The sequence below is a fragment of the Typopeltis vanoorti genome, chromosome 12, assembly GCF_054136105.1.
Source record: "Typopeltis vanoorti isolate ZY-2024b chromosome 12, IOZ_Tvanoo_1.0, whole genome shotgun sequence".
In the NCBI taxonomy this organism is placed as follows: domain Eukaryota; kingdom Metazoa; phylum Arthropoda; class Arachnida; order Uropygi; family Thelyphonidae; genus Typopeltis; species Typopeltis vanoorti.
Window position 1 is genome coordinate 38,111,248 of NC_143560.1, and position 21,532 is coordinate 38,132,779.

Here is a 21,532-nt window from a genome sequence, read left to right on the forward strand (position 1 = left end):
CCTCTGGCTCATAACTTCCTTTTGCAACTTCCAAGGATGGCCCATTGTTCTTGCTCCTCCCCCCCACCCCATTCCACCAAATGAAAGAACTCCCCAGTGTCAGCCCTGTAACTGTCTCTCAACAGTTTAAATGTCTCATTCATATCACCTCTCTCAGTCTATCCTCATAACTAACATTGTATAGTTCTGATATCATCTTTGTTATCCACCTCTTCACTCTTTCCAAGGTTAATTTATCCCCTTCATATCCTGGGGGCCAAATTTGAGCACAATAGTGGTGTGATCTGATCGTGGCTTTATATAATGGAATGACAACTCTTTTATTTCTTCTGGTCAGCATCCTTTTCAGTATTGCAGTAATCCTCTAGGTTGCCTTCACTACCTTTGCAATATGTTCCATGAATTTCAGTTTTTTATCCATCATCACCCCAGGATCCCTTGCCTCCCTCCACTTCCTCCAATACAGATCCTCCAACAGAGTATACAGCCTCCCATCGATATACCCCAAACTTCAAGACGTTACATTTAATTGAATTAAACTGAAACCCCAATTAATTTGCCCATCTGTCCATTTTATTCAAATCCTCTTGAAGGACTCCCATATCTGCACTACCTGCAAACAAAACTGAATATTCCAGTATCCCACAATCCATTGACATTGTCATTGATATAAAGGTTAAACACTACAGGTCTCAGTACTGAGCCCTGTAGAACCCCACTTGTAACCTTCTGCCTCCTTGATACTGCTCTTATACAAAATTCTCTCATACCTATCAGCCAGATAATCCCCAATCCAATTCACTAACCTGACATCCAAACCCATGGTACCCTGCTAAATTCCTTTGTAAAATCCAAAAAAATTGCAACATATGCCTTTCTTTCATCAACTGCACTTATCACTTTATTATAAAAGGCAATCATATTACTAAAACAAGAGTGTCCCTTTAGAAATTCATGCTGACTCTCACGGATAACATTACCCTCACCTTCTCAATGCTGTAAATGATCTCTCACTACTTTCTCCAAAATCTCAATAACTACTGATGAAATATAAAGTGGTCTTTAGTTTGACACTTCCATTCTACTACCACCCTTATGTAATGGCGCTACCTTACCCACCTTCCACTTCTTGGACACCTGTTCCATGGCCAGACCTTTCATTGAAAAGCATAGTCAACAGAGCTGTCAGTTCTTTAGCACATTCTCTCAAAACATGGTGAAATCCCACCCAGTCCAATTTCTTTATTGATGTCCAAAGTACTCAGTATTTGAAACGCACTCTCTTCCTGAACCTGCCCCATTCCTTTAGTATTAAAAGCTAGTTCTCCAGGATGAAATACCCCAAATAAAGTGTTCAGTGAACAACCCCATTATGTCCTTTGCATTAGTCACTCTACTCCCATTTTTTATCCAACAGTGTCATTCTTCCACAATCATTTCTCTTCCTACTGGCCACATAATGAAAGAATTCCTTACAATTTTCTTTGAATCTCAGGGCCACTCTCTTCTCGTATTCCAGTTTTACTTTCCTTACCATACTTGTCACTTTCCTGCCCTGAGTTTTATAATTTTTGTGCATTTGCTTTCCATCTCTCTCCTTATATGTCTTCCATAACTTTTTTTTTTTTTTTAACCTGCAATTCTTGTTGATATTGTTTGTCATCCACTTTACACCAAATTGTGTTTTATTTTTCATTCATGGTATACAATTTGTCATTGCTGCTAATAAATATTCTTCACCAGTTCTCAAATAACGATGATATCCTGTTCCTTCTGATTCCTCCATCCATGGAACTGCCCCAAGTTGATTTCTAAGATTATTATAATTATCTGCCTTATTTTCTCATTTTCTACATTTTATGCAAACATGCACTCCTCAATCTCTCACCTGCATATATTAATACATTCCTTTCTCTTTGATATTCCTGCATGTCTGTTCACTTTCAAGTCAAAACCACATGGTCACTTTCTCTCCAACCTGAGGCAGGGATGCCATCTCAGTTACAATCAGATCCTCTGATGCTGTAACCAAATCAAAAATTCTTGAACCTCATGTTCTTTCTATTACATGTTGCCTAACATATTTGTCCCTCAAGAATTCCAAAAATTAAATTCCCTTACTGTTACATGCAGTTTCCTCTTCCAATTTATACTGCCTAAACATCTGTTATTCACCCTCTGTGCTTGTGCTCCTTTGCTTCTAGCAACACCCCACTAAATATCCTGCCCTTACCACTTACACCATATGTCCTCAAAACCATTAGTGCCATTGCTCTCTTAATACTCCACTCTGAGAATACACAAATCATCACTTATCAGAAACAGTATTCTATCACTGTGTTTGCCCTTCCTATCCTGCCAAAAAATGCTATACCCTGCTACTTCTATTCCTGTCAATATATCATCTTCTCTCAACCATGTCTCAGTGATCCCAATAATCTTTGGGCAGGCTGTGGCTATCAGCACCACCAATTCATCTCCTTTATTCTGGATACTTCTGTCATTAGTATAATCAAGGCATTGTCACTGTTTCTATACCTATCATTATCTCCTCCAGACTCCAGTGAATTCAGCATTATATGATGTATTTCCCTTCTTCCAAGTGATTATTTCCCAAGAGGTTACCTTTGCTACCATCCACCTGAATAATTCTAATTTTTGCATCAACATACTGTCTTGTTCAGAGAACAACATTCGTTCCAGATGCCTATGTCCTTCCTTGTTCAAATACAAGCTGTCTCTCATGTACTGTTCCTTTCTGTCTTTAAATGTCCTCTAAGCATCTGCATAATCCAAGCCTTTCTTTCAATACATTCTGGATATCATACTATTTATTATTGATGCTCCTTTCTACAGTTTTGCATTATCATACCTGGACAACACATTCAGTATCCTTCCTCTCTGGCTTCTGTACAACCTCAAGCATGAACCTCAGATCTCTCACCACCCAATTCAAACTGCCTCTCAAGTCATTCGTGCCCATCATCACAATCATCTCATCCACTCTTTCACCTCCCTTAATTGTCATAGTCACACTGTTTATCATTCCTCCAAGCAAACATTCCTCTGCCATTCTATTTTGCACACCACAGATCATCGAGTCTCCATACATTACACCTCTTACTACTCTATTTCTTCCTTGCTCACCTACATCCCCTCTCTCTCTCTCTCTCTCCTCTGACACTTTTTCTCCCACTTACCTGCCATTATGTCCTCTCTCCATCCTTAGTTCATGCACTATCTCACCTTTCTTTCATTCCCTCTCTTTCACTGGTTCTCTTATTCTTTTCCCTTTTATCATTCCCATAACTCTCTCTCACTCTGATTTGCTTCACATTTTTTGTTTCCAATCTCCTAATCTCTTCTTTCACGCTTCTCAACTCGTTCCTGATACATTCCACTTCTTCTTTCGGTGCATATCTCTCTCTCCCCCCCCCTCCCCTCTTTCTCTGTCTCTCTCTCTCTCTCTCTCTCTCTGAAAACTACCTACCCTCACTCTACATTCATCCTTCCAATCAACATAGTCTTCCAAAACACATGATCTTTCAAATCTACTACATTCCCTACTTTTATATTCTCATTCACATACCTTGTTTTCCTCACTGTCGATAACACTGCTTGTCTCTCTCACTTCATATTCACCCATTTCTGATGCTGCCAAGGTCTGTTATGCTAATTTCTAAATCATAATGTCCTTTCCATTTTCAACATTTTATGTAGACATGCACTCCTCAATCTCTCACTTGCCACATTTTTAACTGCTGGGATGCCACAAGCACTGCATACCACAAAATCTCATAGTTTGCTTTGTAAAATGTAGTTGTTAAAGAGCAGAGGACTTGGTGATAGGCCATTGGCAAACTGAATTGCATCTGCTGCCATTATTCAAACATTGCACAAAAAATACTAAAATATTATGTTTAAGTACAAATTCTTCAAGTGCAAACTACTCACAGACTATACATTTTATCTCACTTATATTCCCTGTGATTTTAAAATAAAACTAATAAATTATAATGATATCTTTTCTTTTTTTTTTGTTACTGCCTCATGTCCGACTATAACCTCTTCCTCTGGCAAAAAAATCCCATTTGTTTCTCACAAAAAAAAAAAAAGGTTGCAGTTCACCTTCCTGTTCCTTTAATAATATAGAGATTGTTAGGCAAGATTGGATTTCTTCTTGGACTAACATTTACCTCTAGCCTTTCCTGGTACAAATATGTCACATCAGTAGCTTCTTGAGCCTTTAAAAAAAATTAGGTTACCTTTTTTACTCAAAAATTATAATTTTCACCTATCCATCTATTGATACTGTACAGATTACAAATCTGTCCTGCTTTAGAATAGCATGCCTGTTAAAACACAAGCAACTTACTTTTTACAGCCCACGTGAAAACCCATCATATCTTCTTCCTCTTTCATTCCCTCTGACAGTATTCTGTGGAGCAGCCCTCCTTGTAAAGTATTCCCAGCTACTACTCTAGCTTTTCGATAAAATATTAATAAGCTCCTCACCCCCACACCCGCTTTCTCTGCACATACTACTAATGTGTTATAGGCTCTAAAACTTATGTGTGGGATTGATATAAAAAATAATTCCATTCCATTTCTCTTACATATTAGGATCAGTGGCCTGATAGGGTGGTTAATCCTATATAGTGTATTATTACTGTCAGTTGTGTGTGCGTGTTCTTCTTCTACAAAACCATCTGCCTGTTTTGTAGGATGAAAAGCCTGGATTTCTAGTAGGAAAAACACTGCTACCTCCAGATGAGAGTAGCTAATTCATCTTCACTTGAAAAATGCTTATAAAGGGATTTTTATATCCTAGACAGGATTTGAACCCATGTCTTTAAGTCATCTGAAGTGCATTGTTGAAACCGACTAAGATATCAAGGTTACGGTTTGTATCCCCGTTATTGAAATAATGGGGATACAAAACATAACTTGTTTGATATATTTCATCCATAGCATGGGTGATTAATGCCACTTTCTTTTATAATGTGATCCATATAGATGATGAATGAGAGTGGAGGTAGTGTACTTGTCTTATACCTGATTTTACATCAAACCACCTTCATGTGCCTCCTTCAATTCTAACTGCTGACTTACAACTTAAATAAGGAGTATATTGTTCCATTATTCCAGTCGGATGACATCAACAAGAAATGGAGTCCCAAGCAGAGAGCCATAAATAATGAAAGTGTTAAAATCTTGATAAACACAGAAGAAATAGGAAAAAGATTGGCATGATATTGTGCAGAGTTACATAAAACTCGTAGAGATGTTGAGGTCCAAAAGAAGTTACCATATTTGCCGGCATATAAGACGCACTCCTTTTGTACACATTTTTAGGGAAAAAACTTTATCACTGAATATTATAATGAATTTACAGTATTTCAAAGTATATAAAGTAATAAGTAGATCTACTTTCAACAAATACCTAATCTAACTATGAAAGAGTACCCACCTTTTAATCTTCTTCGTCAAAACCCAGAAATTCATCTCCAGAGCTAAATGAAGAGACACTTGAAACCTCTTCAAAATCAGAAAATGAGTCCTCATACAATAAATTGTCCTCTGTACCATCCAGTGCATTACTAATGCTACACTTCTTAAATGATTTAACCACCGTCTCAGTTTTCACAGCACCCCATGAAGCTTTGACCCACTCGCAAACTTGCGAAATGCTAGGCCTCTTCCTTCTTCCTGATGGCATAACCTCAAAATCTGAAGACTGCATCCAGCTGTTCTACTTCTCCTTCATAAATCCCTTAAATGGTTTATTAATACAGACATCTAAAGGTTGAAGCTGACTAGTTAGACCTCCTCGAATTACAGCTAACTGAGTTTTCAATTCCTTGAGTTTATTTTTAACATATCTTCTGTTTTGTGAGAACGAAACTGATCCCATACTTGCAGGGCTGGCTTCTTCAACAGTCCATCAGGGTGCCTGGACGAAATTTTATCTATCCATAACTTCATTCCTCCTCCTCCATCCATCCTGCCTTTTGCATGAATATGCACAAATACTCCTTTAAACAGTTTTTCTTTGGGTAGCTTCTTCCTTTTAAAAATCAGTAGTGGTGGCAATTTTGTTGAAGATTTCCAGAAATTAAAGTAATAAAAAGCTGAGTATTGGCATATAAGACACACCCTGTTTTTCAGACCTATTTTCAAAGAAAAAAAAAGTGCGTCTTATACACTGGCAAATATGGTAATTGATGAATTGAGGGAAATATCACCACCAAGCACAGATGGAGAAACAGATATACTGAGGGATGCAGTTGTAAAGGATAAAACATCTGAAAAACTATAAAAGCTCTGGAAGTGATGAGATCACTGAAGAGATGTTGAAATATGGTGGTGAGGTGATTTGAGTCATCTGGCAGTGGACAGAGAGAAGTGGCAAAGGATGGTGAAACAGTACTCAAACACCAACAGGCATTGGACTCATGGGCAATGATGAATATGATGATATTGTTCCATTGACTGCATATAATTGTAGCATTCTGAAAGCTATTCTCTTGACACCTTGTTGTATGATTTTTCCAGATCTACAGAACTTAAATACAGATCCTTATTTATTGAATATTTGTCATAATGTGAAAATCTGATTCTGATAACCACTATTTAGCAACTTGTTCTTCTCTAAGTTTCTTGTCCATAAGTTTTTTTAGCCTCTCCTCAAGTATACTTCTATAAATTTTACATGACACTTAGCAGAGAACTGCTTTGTAATTCATCTATAAAATAGGGAATTAAAATTCCCTATTTTATAGATGGGACTCTAAGAGCCCTACTCCAATCATCTGGAATTTGACCAAACTTTCTGAGTTATGCAGTGTAGCCACCATATAACTTTTGAACATACATTTGAACATTTAAGCAGTTCTGGTTGAATATCTTCTACTGCAGCTGCGTTTTCACCCTTCAGAATTTTGATAACTTTTTCTAACTCAAGTATTGTTAGGTACTCCTGATGGCATTCCTTGTTTAACAATTTGTGTGACTGTTCTGTCATTGTAAGTTTCATTTAACAGCCGTTCAAAGCAATTTCTCCTGATATCTAGAATATCTTTCATTTCAGTTTTCATGTCACTTGTATCATCTTTGATTCCTTTTATTGTTCTGTTTCTTTCATTTCTAAGTTTTTTCAATAGCCTTCAGAACATTTTGCCACTTCCCTGATATTTGTCTTCTGTAATCTTACCAAAGTCATTCCATAAATTCTGTTTGGCTATTTTTATCATTGCTTAGCTCTCATTTTCACCATGTTCTCATAGGATAGACGTCTGATGCTTTTCTTGTATCCACTGTTAATCTGATACACATTATGCAAATTACGGAAACAACTACCGTGTTAGAGTAAAACTTTAATTTAATATAAATCAAAATAAACACGACGTCTTGACCTTCATATTAAGGTCATCATCTGGAGTATTCACATATAGATACAAAGAAACAAGCTGCATTACAAATCTACATGGCATGCTAAGGAGAGGAAAGGTTAATCTGATATCATTTCTAAGTTTTGAAGTTGATCTAATAATACAGTATACTGCATTATTAGATCAACTTCAATAAATCATAATGTGAGCTTCATTGACACATTTTGGTTTGACTAGTTTTCAATTATTCTTTAGAATAAAGTTAAATGAATTCATTAGCATAGCATGTTTTATTACATATAAATTCAAAAAAATTAATTAAATAAATAGATAAATTAAAAAAAAAAACTTTATGTGTAAAATGTCTTATCTCCCAAGTCTTATCTTACACATAGAAGTGTTGACAAATTAAGTGGCAGATGCTTTTTAATGTTGTTGTCACTTTGTTAATCATATTTAAGAAAAACAATTGAAGATAATGATGAGGATTTTAATACTGTAGTTTATCTTTCTTATCCCAGATGGAAGAACATGAAAAGGCACTACAAATATTGGTTCACAAAATGAAAGATTACTCAGCATCAGAAGATTACTGCCTTCAGATGTCAATGGGTAGAGACAGAAAACTTCGTCATAAATTGTTTTATTTGCTGCTTGGTACTTACCTTGATCAGCAGCTAGAGTGAGTTAATTTTTATGCAATTTTTTATAAGTGTTGATAGAAAAAATTTTATTCGGGTTAACGTAAATTCTAATATAAACATAAATGATCAAAAAATTTTTCTGGATTCATCTAGATATCACTACTATTATTAGGATGTCTCCATGAACATGCAATATGACATGCCCACACAAACAACTCAGCAAATATGCTTGCTCACTTTCACATTAAGAGTAGATTTTGTCAGCTGTGCAGTAGCTGTAGACTGGACAAAAATAGTTTTATTTAATAAAAAATAATTTTATAAACAAAATCTTTTGGATTTTATAAAACACAGATGCAGCCCAAGAGATCACTTTAAGAAACTCTTGTTGAATTTTTGAGACATATCTTTAAAAAAAAAAAAAAAAAAAAAAAAGGAGCAGAGTCTCGAACTAGTACATTTTTTGCATGCTGAATAAGATTTTGATAATTTCTTGAGCTCTGCCAAAATGAGCTCATGAGTACCTACATGTGTTATACCTATTCTTAAACCCATTCCCTAATACTCCATGACACTCTCAACTACCACATGGCACCCTATTCCACTCAACATTCTTGCTTTATACACAGGGATGATCATCCCTTGTTCTTTTGTCATTTTTCCAGTATTATATTTAGAATCCCATCTAGATCTTAGTTTTAGATATGATATCTGGATCACTGATCTCATCTTGGTGACTAATCCTGGTGGCAGCAAGGATGAGTCACCAAGTCATTCTGTCTTCAGAGACTTTGGATTTGAGACTTCTCCAGAGGTAAGTACCTGTTACTGACTAGATTTATTCTATTTCTTCTCTTATCTAGAATTTACAATTGCTTTATGAAATTTAAATGGGTAATTCCCAGTGGAAAACAGAGTTCAAGCAGGCATTTGTACAATTCAGAAGTTATGAATTATTCCAAACGAATTGGTATAATTGACTGCAGGATGATCTTGAGAGATCAACAACCAACCAGAGTCCCAGACTTTGTACTTCCAATCTGGCTCATATTTAACTCAAGAAACAGCTGAGTTACAGACTGGGTTCTGCAAAGTCAGAAGGAAAAAACAACAGATGGGGACCAATGTGAAATGAAACTACAACCCCAGTGGAAGTAGAAATGAACCAACATAAGGAAAGAGCTCCTTCTATTTATCCTGCAAGCCAAGGAAAAATTGATGGAAGTGGCCACAGAGGCCTCAAAATCATAAAATAAATTTTACAGAAGCCGAGAACTCAGATGAGAGGGATCTGAATACAGCCAGAGACAGTAGCCAATTCCAACGCACTTACTAAAATTTTAGACATAAATTAAAAATGCCAAGAAATTATATTCTTGGTTTCATCCTTTATCCAAGTGTAAGCAACAGTGTTTGCACATGAAGTAATTTCATGACTGGGCTGCTCGTATATAGAGGCTAATGACTTCACATCAATTACTTTAGTATAATGCTTTATGAGAAGAACCACTATCCAGACTCGTTTCGACCTTTATTGAGATCTCATTCAGTGGCAGCCAGACCCAGAAGTGATACCAAAGTTGAAGTAATGCAGAAGTCATATTTCCATACACAAGTAGTCAAAAGACATCACATCTTATTACTAAAATACTCTGGATTTGAGATAGACATTGAAAGTTTTTTCACTTGATTATAATATAAATTAAAAATGCCAAGAAATTATATCATCATCATCATCATCAAATTCCTGCCATGTACCCTCAAGGGGTGTACAGGATATGACAGTACTACATGAAAAAATTACATCATTACTAACTTCCTATCTACAATTTTCCTCCAAATCAGTCTGTTACTTGTCAAGACTCCAACATTATCAGATCTTATATTTCTATCATCTAAGGCACTTTGTACCATATCAATCCACCTATATCTTGGTCTTCCTCTGGGTCGTTTTCCTGCCAACCTGGCAGAGAACACTTGTTTTGCTAATCTTTCCTCTCCCATTCTATTTAAGTGACCATACCATCTGAGATTAGCTCTGCTAATGCATTCCTGGATGCTGACAATGTCAAGTTCTTTCCTAATATCCTCATTTTTAATATGATATTGCCATTGATGCCATCTGTTCACGCCTCTAATCTTTCTCAGGACTCTCATATCTGCGGTCTCTAGTCTTTGGTCAAGTGTTTTACTTCTGACCCAGCTCTCAGATCCATAAGTTAAAATTGGTTTGAACACAGTCTTGTATACAGCTAATTTAGTGTTCCGACTAATTTCTCTCTTATTCCATATGAATTTATTCAATTGACTTCCCACGATACCAGCTTTGCTGATTCTGTTGTCTATTTCTATATTTAGTTTACCATCTTCAGTAAAAATTGTGCCTAAGTAGCTGAAATGTTTTACTTGTTCCACAGGTTCTCCATTCACAACACAGTTGACATTTTCAATGATTCTGCCTATTTTCATTGTCTTTGTCTTTTTATTGCTGACCTTCATACCATATCTATTACAACAGCTATTCAATTTAGTCAGAGAATCTTGCAGACTTGTAGCGGATTTATTTAGAAGTATAACATCATCCGCATAAAGCAAAGAAATTATATTCTTGGTTTAATTCCTTATCCAAGTGTAAGCAAACAATGCTTGCACCTATTCTGAAGTATCTTCAGGACTGGGCAACTTGTATATATAAAGGCTAATGACTTTACATATGAGTTGCCCAGTCCTGAAGATACTTCAGGTGCAAACTTTGTTTGCTTACACTTAGATAAAGGATTAAACCAAGAATATAATTTCTTGTTATCTTTAATTTATGGTATAACCAAGTGGAAATACTTAGACAGGTATCTGTTCTAGAAATCGTTGAATGTATTATCTGAAATCCGTTTCCCACATTGGCTAACAATATTCATTTATGTGTGACTAGCATTCTGATAAAATCTAAACCTCCCTAAAATAATCTTCCAACTAAAATTATTATCCTTAGAAATACTTGTATATAAGTTATAACAAAAAAGATAAGAGTAATGGAATTGTTATTATGGATCATACAGAGTATATCAGAAAAATTACATTCCTCTGAAAGGCTCCTCTATGTACTAGATCCTAATAAATCTCAAAAGAAAAGAGTTTATAAATTATTAAAAAAAAAAAAAAAAGCTGCATCTTGGGCCAAAGAAATTACCAAAAAAATTAAAATCTTGCCATGTTAAACTACATCAGATATGTGGGCCACAAAAATTCACAATCCTAGTACTTCCTTTTTTTTTTTTTTTTTAATTGATAGTTGATAGCATTGGCAGCCCCAGATGCAAACTTTCCAGACAGCAAAACCACTTTTTTCCACTCATGGGCAACTCTTCTCCTTCATTAAGTATTTTATTCAACTTAAAACCATAGTAAAAAAAAAAAAAAATGTTGAAAATTTAGACATCATGGTCAGCTTTCATTTTACTTCATTATTTCTCAGTGTACCGCTGACAGAGAGACCCCTGACCTTATTAAATCATTTTTCCCCCATGACAGATTTGAATTAGTCATATTCAACATGCATTCAAGTTATTTTTCATGAAATGGAAAAATATACAAATGGTTAGATTTAGACGGGATTACTGCAATCATTTCCCTCTTTTCTCCCTCTAGCCTGTTTCATTTTGGAATTTCAATTGAAAATAACTCAGCACAGCTACCAGCTACACATAAACCAACAATCTGGCTCTGCTATTTAGAGAGTTTGCTATTTTGCTTCATTGTCTAGACACATTAGATACATTTTTAGCACATTTGAATAGACATCTGAAAATCCAATTCACTATTTAAAAAAAAAAAAAAAAAAAAAACTGTCCCTTCACTTCCTAGGCACACTGTTTACCCAACTACTGAATGGTTCAATATCATTTTCTGTTTATAGCAAACCCACACGCATACACAATGAAAGATTCTTACATAAGCAGTCACATCATCACCAATCCCAATGGTACAGCATCTTCAAAACACTTACACACAGATCCAGGGCTATTTATTCAAATGATACACCTCTTGCCACCAAACTCAAGTACCTGTGCAACACTTTTTTAGCTAATGGCTACAATCTCTGTAAAATAGGCAAAATATTGCTTGCCTCCCAGCATAATCCCACATACAACACACAAGATCACAGCAAAACTGTTCCCATCCCTTATATCAAGGGTACACCTGAAAAGATAGTTAAAGTTCTTTGTAAATATAATCTCCATGTCACTTTCAAACCACATGTCCAGATAGCATAGTCATGTTTCTCCTAAGGAAAAGCTTCATCCTCTTGCACATCCTGGAATGTATAATGTTTTGTTTATATTTGTTTAGTTTTTCTTCTGTTGACTTTATTTTTAGTTCTTTTAAAATATCTTTATTCCTTTTATGATCTAATAACATGTACAGGTAACCCTCATATAACGTGGTACTTATACAATGCGGTTTCGATATAACACGGTCTAAAATTGTAGTAACCCTTGTTGAATGCGGTACTTATACAACACAGTTCCGATAAAAACACGGTCTGCAAATTGTAGTAACCCTTTATCTTTTCATATGTTTTTCACCGCGCGACTTAAAAATCTAATTTTATCTTCGTTAAATTTGTATCCCGCATGTAATTATAAGTAGCGAATTTATATTAGGGGAAATACCCTTTAGCACACATGTACCTCAATTGTTTATTAAAAATTGTCCTCGTTTCTCCCAGGAAAGTGCATTAAAAATAAGTATGTTCATCTCAAGCTGAGCACTTTATTTTCTGGTGAGTTACATACAATATGTAATGCTTGCTTTTTGTGTAAAATATTATTTTTATAGTAATAGCCACAAACTGCAACGAAAGGGAAAAACCAACATTGAAAACAAAATTAATTTCTCTCAAAGAAAAATATTCAAAATCTTGGATCGGTTGAAAAATGGAGAAATACCAGGAGTTTTTGCAGGGACTTTAAATTTAAATGAATCAACAATTCGAACAATCAAACAAAATGAGCACAAAATCCGAGAAAGTGTTTCTTGCTGGTTCAACGATAAGTGCAAAGCACGTTGCTTGTGTATGCGATATTCTAATGGAAAAATGGAGAAATCTCTAATGATTTCGATAGAGGATTGCACCTCAAAAGAAAATTCCTATGGATGGAAATCTTATTAAACAAAAACTCTCAAAGTTTATAAACATTTATAGTGCAGACCAGGTGTTCAATGCGGATGAATCCGGGTTATATTGGAAAAAAGTGCAAAAACGCACCTATATTTTGAAAAATGAAAGATCAGCTCCTGGATTCAAAGTTTCCAAAGATGGAATTACTCTACTGTTTTATAGTAATGCATGAGGTGATTACATGACAAAACCAGTGTTTATTAACCAATCCTGAAATCCTCGTGCTATGAAAGATTAAACTATGCACTATTTTATTTTGCCTAAAACATTTATGCATTATGTGCAATGAAGTTTAAGTACAATTTGTAATTTTTATACTATGTATTTGTTTCATAGTTTATATTTTCTTAACTTACATGAATTACCTGAATTAAATAAAAATATATTTTTTATTGGATATGTCATTGTTGTTTATATAATTTAAAAAAAAACGTTGCACTACTTTTTCTATGTGATCTGAGACTCGCACAACGCGATTTATATAACACGGCATTTCTGCAGAACCTAACATCCTTGTTATATGAGGGTTACCTATACTTTGCAATTCTCCTCATGAACCTCATTTCACTTGTTTTTATTCGTTATTTATCTTGTTTATTTATTGCCTAAATTTTGCTGCCATATAATAATCTAAATGTGCTAAATTATTATATATTTTTAAGTGTATGCATGATTAGGATTGAGAGTTCTCTATATCAGGCTTGTAACCTATAAACATTTTCAAGTTTTTAATTTGCTGTACTTTATTTTCTTCATATGATATTTCACTGCAAAAATAATTAAAAGTATTTATCTGTTCTATTATTTTATTATTAATAATTATTTTATTTCTAACATTAGTTTTTCCATAAAATTCCATTGTTTTAATTTTATTAATAGATACACCGGTTTCCATTAATTAAGGGACAAAGAGAAAAATTATAATTTGGGAAAGGGGGAATAAAAGTCAGGTATGTTATTTAAAAAGTGACTGAATCTGGTTATCATATAGAAATGAGTAAACTCAGCAGTATATGCAAATGAGAGGCATAAAAATGGACATTTTAGAGCGGTTTTCATTTTGTATCTGGAGTGAAAACAAAACATTTCATGATAACAAAATTTATTGCTTTGGCTGCTAGATTCAAATTATATTCAACCAATGAATTCAGGTGACAAGCCATTGTGAGACTAGAGGCAGGCAGATAGCCAGATGATTGCATGTGAGTGTTTCCGTGGTATTGAAGTAAATTTGATGATTTCTTTAAATCTAGTGAAGTTAGCAACTATCTTAGGTCACAGCATTTGTTTGGAAAGGAGATCCTAGCTTATCTTGTTAAACAAAAATTTTGTCAAGTTTACTAGTCCTTTTTGGTTAATTCTTCCCCATGAAGTATCAGTAGCTCTACTTTAGTGGTACATGTGACATAGAGAAACAGTTATTGAAACATGTAGACACAACAAAATTATACAAAACTTTATAAAGAGATGTTTTGATCTGAATCTGACAGACCATTCTTAGTGCAATGATATTTCAAAGAGGGTAGATCAATAACAATGGATTTCATTATTATATGAGCCTGCTTGCTAATGTAGTATGGTACAATAGACAGCAAATTGTGATGTTTAAACTACTACTGAAGACCGATGAGAATTACTTTCCTAGATATCTGATAAAGAGGCAGTTGTTACAAGTCATATTTTGAAAGTGTAGTAGTAGTAGTAATGCTTCAATGAATTCCTTGAACAGGCATTCAAATTTGTAGCAGAAACAATGAAGTAGGTGAGTTCCTGATCAGATGATTCTGTGTTAGAGTTGATTCTGTGTTGTGCTGAAACAGATTTCTCAGACCTTCCCTCCTGATATAGTCTAATTGTTTGACTTTATTATCCATTCTTGCTACTTTGTTTGTAAAAGGTACTTCACTGATGGAGTTCTGTTTCATCTACATTAGCCAATTTCTATCTCTTGAGCACTTAGAAGACACCCTATTCTCATTCATACAACTATCATTTTGGGTATGCTATGTGGTTGATGTTTTTGCTATCTAGTGCCACATTGAGGATACTCCACCGTCATTTTTGACTAAAATCAACAGTTTACAGCCCTCATATTAACTCCACAGTGGAAGTAGAAAAGGATGAAAAATTAGCCTTCTTAAACATCCTGCTTTCCCACTCTCCTTCAGGTGCTCTCCACCTCCATTCATTGCAAGATAACCTTTGCAAGAAGCATATAGCATACCTATACATACAGCAAGGTTTTGGTGATGCTAAGTCAAGCTCATGTGATTTGTCCAACCTTCAAGATCTCAGACTAGAACTAAACAACATTCAATGTATCATGCAACAGAAAACATCTTCTCCCTATGGAGGATATGACACATGTTTGACTCCTACAAACTTGCTTCTAATAATCTAGAACAAATACAGAGGGTTCCAGTTCCTTATGTGTCAGGTATCTCTAAGGTATTTCTTGAAGAGTCTCAGGAAATACAACCTGGTACCTACTTTTTTCCTGTCAACAAACTCTCCTCCTAGCTACCTTCCGCCAAGGATAAATGGTCTCTTCTTTCCCTCTATAATGTGTATCAGGTTCCCTGTGATTGTTCTCTCTCTTTTACTTTGGACAGACAGGATTTCTATGGAGAAAAAATGACAGGAAAACACCAATCATATATCACCTGTAAAAAGTCTGAGAAGTCTGGTTTTAGCTCATCATGAAGTCAATACTGACTGCAGAATCTTCTAGTTGAGAACTTGTCTATTTCAGCACTTTGCTGCTACAAATTTGAATATTTGTTCAAGGAGAAGGCAGAAATTGTCTACACTGTCCGCATTTGAATCATAATGACTACCTCTCATTACCAAAAAAAAATACAAAAAATTGGAAAGTAATTCTTATTAGCAATCAGCAATAGTTTTTTTACATCACATCTTGCTGTCTACTGTATTACGCTACAACATGGCTCTTATCATTTTGAAATCCATTGTTATCATTCTGTCTTGTTTGAATTGTCATTGCACTGAAAATGATTTGTGAAATTTGGGTGGAAATATTTGTTTATAGTTTCTTTATAATTTCTTGTGTTTCAGTAATCGCTGTACTATGTCAAAAGTAGTGCCACTAAAGATGTGTCTAAGTTTACATTATTTCCAACTTATCATTTTCCTCCAAACTAGTTTATTTGTTAGGGCTCTGATATTTTTGGATCTTTTATTTAGTTTTGTAAGGGACTTCTGACCACACCAATTCTCCTAAATCTTGGTCTTGTTCTGGTCTCTCTCCTGCCATCCTGGTATCAATCATCTGTCTTGCAAACTTTTACTTTCCCAGTTTACACTTCCAACTCTGCTCAATACATTCTTGAATGCTAACAATGCAAGTTCTTTCCTAAAATCTTCATTTATACCAATGCGATCATCTATTGACACTGTAATTATTCCTCTGAACTCTTATATTTGGGGTCTCTGATTTTTGATGAAATGTTAAATTTCTAATCCTCTCTCTTTTCACCCCATCTCAGATGAAAGATGACGTTTTTTCCCATTCAGCATAACACTGCCCACATCCACTGATAAATGTGGATGATTTATAGCCTCCCCAGGGATCAGTTTGTATAACTCAAGAATAAGTTTATTGAATGCAGATGGTACTCTAGTGTCAGAAGCTAATGAGATTGTTCAATTAATGGGTGCTCACTTTGCTAAGATGTATCAACCAGGTGTAAGTAACATGGTGCATAATGCTACTACTGCTTTAAATGAAGAGTTAGAGGTGCATGAAGATGAGGTTGAAGAGCTGTCACATAATCTGGATAAGAATTTGTTGCTAAAGGAATGTTCAGCCAAATTGGCTAGGCTTTTCACATGTTTGTATAACTCAAGTCTCAATTCAGGAATGATTCCACAGGAATGGAAGGAATGTATGATAGTTTCATTGTACAAAAGGTGGTACAAAAACTGATGTGTCTAACTACCAACCAATCAGTATCTCTGGTTGATAGTGAAGATTTTAGAGAAGTTGGTAAGAACTCATATACTAAAATGGGTAGACAAACAAGCTATTCTCTGCAAGGAGCAGTATGGGTTTACTAAAGGAAAGTCATGTTTTAGCAATATGCTCATATTTTATAACAATGTTCCTGCCAAGTTGGATAAAGGGAGTAGATACACTATGATAATATTGGATTTTGCTAACGTATTTGAGAGGATACCACATGGAAGGCTGTTGCATAAACTGGAGAATATGGGTTTGGAATATAAACTCTTGACTTAGATCAGTGGATGGTTGACAGACAGATATCAGAAAAGTGGTATACGGTGGGTGTCAATCAGCCAGATTTAAGGTGACCATTTTTGTACCTCAGGGTTCAGTTCTTGGGCTACTGTTGTTCAATCTATACATTAATGACATTAGGAAAGGTCTAATAGGAGATGTGCAATTGTTTGCTGATGATGCAAAGATAAGGCAATCAGAGATGCTACTGATATCCAATACTTACAAAATGATTTGAATAGGCTGGAAATTTGGGCAAACGAAAATGGGTCAAGAAAGGGATGAGAGCTAGGTTTTTCTCTCACATAGCAGTGAGTAAGTAGAATAGTTTGCCTTTAGAGGTAGTGAGTGCATATAGTGTGAATGAATTTAAGAGAAGGTATGACAGTTGGTTTAGATGATTTATAGCCTCCCCAGGGATGCAATTCTAGCTCACCTCCTCATAGTGCACCCTAGGTCATGCTAAAGAGCTAGAGCAACTAGTGGTCAGACCATTGTGCAATCTCCTGACCATATTTACACATGGAAACTCAAAAACCTTCAAAACGGTTCTTCTTCGAACCAGCTGATAAGGAATATTGGACGTGATATCCATATCTGCCAGTTAAATGTTGAGGGTATTAGTGCATCAAAATGTGTCTTTCTAAACTTCTACAAGGAAAAAAGTCAATCTACTCCTCATTCAAGAATCACATATCGAAACTGAAGATCAAGTTAAATCTAGAGCAATAATCCCTGGCTATGACATTCTCAGGATTACTTACAGTCGTAGCTACGGCAACATTACATATGTCTGAAATTATATTGAGAATGCTGTGCTGATATCTTCTTCTACTGATGACAAAATCCATAAGATCGCTGTTAAAATAGCAGACATTACAATTGTGAATGTATATATATATACTGCCTGCAACTGTTTGGCCAAATGATGTTCTACAGACATACTCCCACCCAACAGTGTACTCTGGGGACTTCGACAGTCATCATACTTCTTAAAAATATGATAGGAATGATCAAAATGGGGAAATATTAGCTGAATGGGCAGATCAACACCATCTCCACTTAGTTTTTGATGTCAAGGAAAAAGGCACCTTTAAATCAAGAGCCTGGAATAAGGAATATAACCCAGATTTGACATTTGTCTTCACTGATAGTGAAAATCAACCTCTATGTATGACTTTCAGATGTATTCTTGAGGTTTCTCCAAATAGCCAGCACAGTCCCATGTTTATGGAATTAGGAGCCCAAATTCCAGTGATAACATCATTTCCTAGACCAAGATGGAATTTCCAAAAAGCTGACTGGGAAAACTTCGCTGCAGATCTAGATGCACACCTTAGAAAAATTTCCTCAATTTAAAAAAGCTATGCACAGTTCACTGGAGTAGCTATAGCGGTGGCAAAAATACTCATTCCTCGAGGCTACCGAAAAGAAAACGTGCCTGGATGGACCAATGAAAGCGAATCCCTGTATCGGGAATTCCTTGAAAGTAAGGATCCCGAGATAGGAGAAGAACTGCTCCATATTCTCAACGCTGCTCGTAGGGAAAAGTGGATTCAAATAACTGAAAACATAGATTCCAAACACTCTAGCAGAAAAGCCTGGTCGCTACTTAAAAAGCATGGTTCAAGCCCCTCTGTACCAAAGAAATCTCATTTTGTCGATCCAAATCAGATAGCTGCTGGTATTGTTTCGCTTTCTAGAGCTTCGATAGATAAAGAACATACTAAAGAGGTAAAATGCGAACTAAAGGCTATGAAGTCTGTAACTCAAAAGAATCAACAATTCTCTTTGCCTTTTTCCCGTGAGGAAATATCCTGGCTTTTCAAAATATCAAAATGGGGAAGGCTCCTGGATTTGACAATATTTATAATGAATTCCTGATACCCTGTTGACCTTATGCAAGATTGTGACTGGCTAAGTTCTTTAACAATATACTTGAAAGTGTATTGTTAAATGTGTATTGTTTTTGTCCTTTTAAATTCCTAAAGAATTTAAAAGGACAAAAATCATTGCTATGTTAAAACCAGGTAAGCCAGCAGACAGAACTGAAAGCTATCGCCCCATAGCCCTTTTAAGCGCAACCTACAAATTGCTGGAGAGACTAATATTGAATAGGATCAGTGAGAAAATTTTGGAACGTGTTCCAATAGAACAAGCAGGATTCAGAAGAGATTGCAGCTGCACAGATCAAGATCTCAGCTTAGCAACTTACATTGAAGCAGGATTTCAAAGATTCCTGAAGACTACTGCAGTCTTTATTGACTTAACAGTGGCTTATGATACTGTTTGGAGGAAAGGACTCATATATAAATTTCTTAAGGTCATCCCATGTAAAATATTGGGTCATCTCCTAAACAAATTACTATGTGATTGATATTTCAGGTAGTCATCGGAGGAAGCATCAGTAAATAGAGAGTGCTTAATAATGGATTACCTCAGGACTCAGTGCTCCTTGAAATAAAAAGAACTGAAGAAATATTGACAAATGATCTGTCGGCTTTATGGCAGTTCTATAAAAAATGGAGATTAACACCAAATTCTGGTAAAACCGAATGTTCTTGCTTTCACCTCAATAACAGACTTGTAAATCAAAAACCATAGATATATGCTGATGGAACATTAATTTCATTTAATCTGACACCTAAATATCAATAACTCTGGGTAGAACTCTGTCATATAAACAGCATATGATTATTATTGCTGCTAAAGTTCGCATCAGAAATAACATAGTTCAGAAGCTTTGTGGTATTATATGGGACTCAAGTGCCACAACTCTGCGGTGCACTGCTATGGGTCTAGTTATAGAGTGCAGCAGAGTATGGTGTTCCTGTCTGGCTCAATAGTTACCATGTCAAAAAACTAGATGCTCAACTTAACTCCAGTCTGCGTTTAACAATGGGTTACATTAGGAGTACATCCTTACAACGGCTCTCCACTTTGAGCCATATTGCTTCTCCAGAACTGCAACGATAGGAAGCCTGCTTCGTGAATATAAAAGAATTTTAAATAACCAAAACCTCCCAATACATGAATTTATTCCAGATGCTTTATCTAATAGACTAAAATCCAGAAGACCTGCCATAAAAACTGCCCATAATCTTCTTAGCCAGAATGACAGTAGGTGGGATGTACTGTAGTCCCAAGCAGTATCACCTGAAGTTCGTAATTACATAAACATCTTCCAGAAACCATCTAGATTTGGCCTGCCCAGGAATATATGGACGACGGCTAACAGGATTCGTACAGGCCATGGTGTATGTGGAGACATATTTTCAAAGTGGGGTAAGATAACAAATCTCGACTGTCCCTGTGGAGCCAAGACCCAAACCATTTCCCATATAGTACAGGAATGTGAGCTGATGGCATATCAAGGTGACTTTAAGCTTTGGCCTATCCCCAGAGGCAATCAATTGGATTAAAAACCTAAATGTTAAAATATGATTAATCTTCTGTCTGATGCTTGTCATAAATTTCGTGTTTGTATTTGCCTGAATGTAGATGATTTACTTTTTATTTATATTATCATATATGTATATCTTATCTATATTCATGTGTATTTTATCTTATTGTCTTTTAACCATGAGTATGTGCCATATGGTAAATAAATAAATAAATAGCTTCCCTCAGTAAGTCCTTGACTCCTTGGAGGTCTCAGATAATAATAATAAATTTGTTTCAATACTCCTCTTGTATACTGCTGGCATACTTTTTTCACTAATTTTTCTCATATTCCATATAAAATTATTCATTTGGCTCCCCACCATACCAGCTTTCTTTATTCAATTATCTAATTTTGTAATTTATGATTTCATCTTCAATAAAGACAGATGTTGCAGAAGGTTTGGTGAAGATACTTAATGAGCAGTTCATAAAAGTCTTTCAATCTTGTGACTTTATGGAGAGATTGAGAGCAGTTGATGATGGGGAAGAAAGACTGACTGTAAGTGAGTAAGAAGTGTATGGGGAGTTGAGCAAACTAGATGTAAATAAGGCTGTGCGACTTGATAATATATCACCATGTATTCTGAAGGAATGTGGCAGGGAGTTAACGCCGCCT

General features: G+C 35.5%; 1 protein-coding gene across 1 annotated transcript in view; it reads left to right on the plus strand.

Annotated features, from left to right (window-relative positions):
- The window catches only part of LOC150100709 (transforming growth factor-beta receptor-associated protein 1-like), a 407,043-nt gene that overhangs the window by 272,366 nt on the left and 113,145 nt on the right, over positions 1-21,532 (plus strand). Inside the window, exon 19 of the mRNA XM_090401548.1 lies at positions 7,913-8,073. Within this exon, the coding sequence (XP_090257674.1) occupies positions 7,913-8,073 (161 nt within the window). The remainder of the gene's footprint in view (positions 1-7,912; positions 8,074-21,532) is intronic.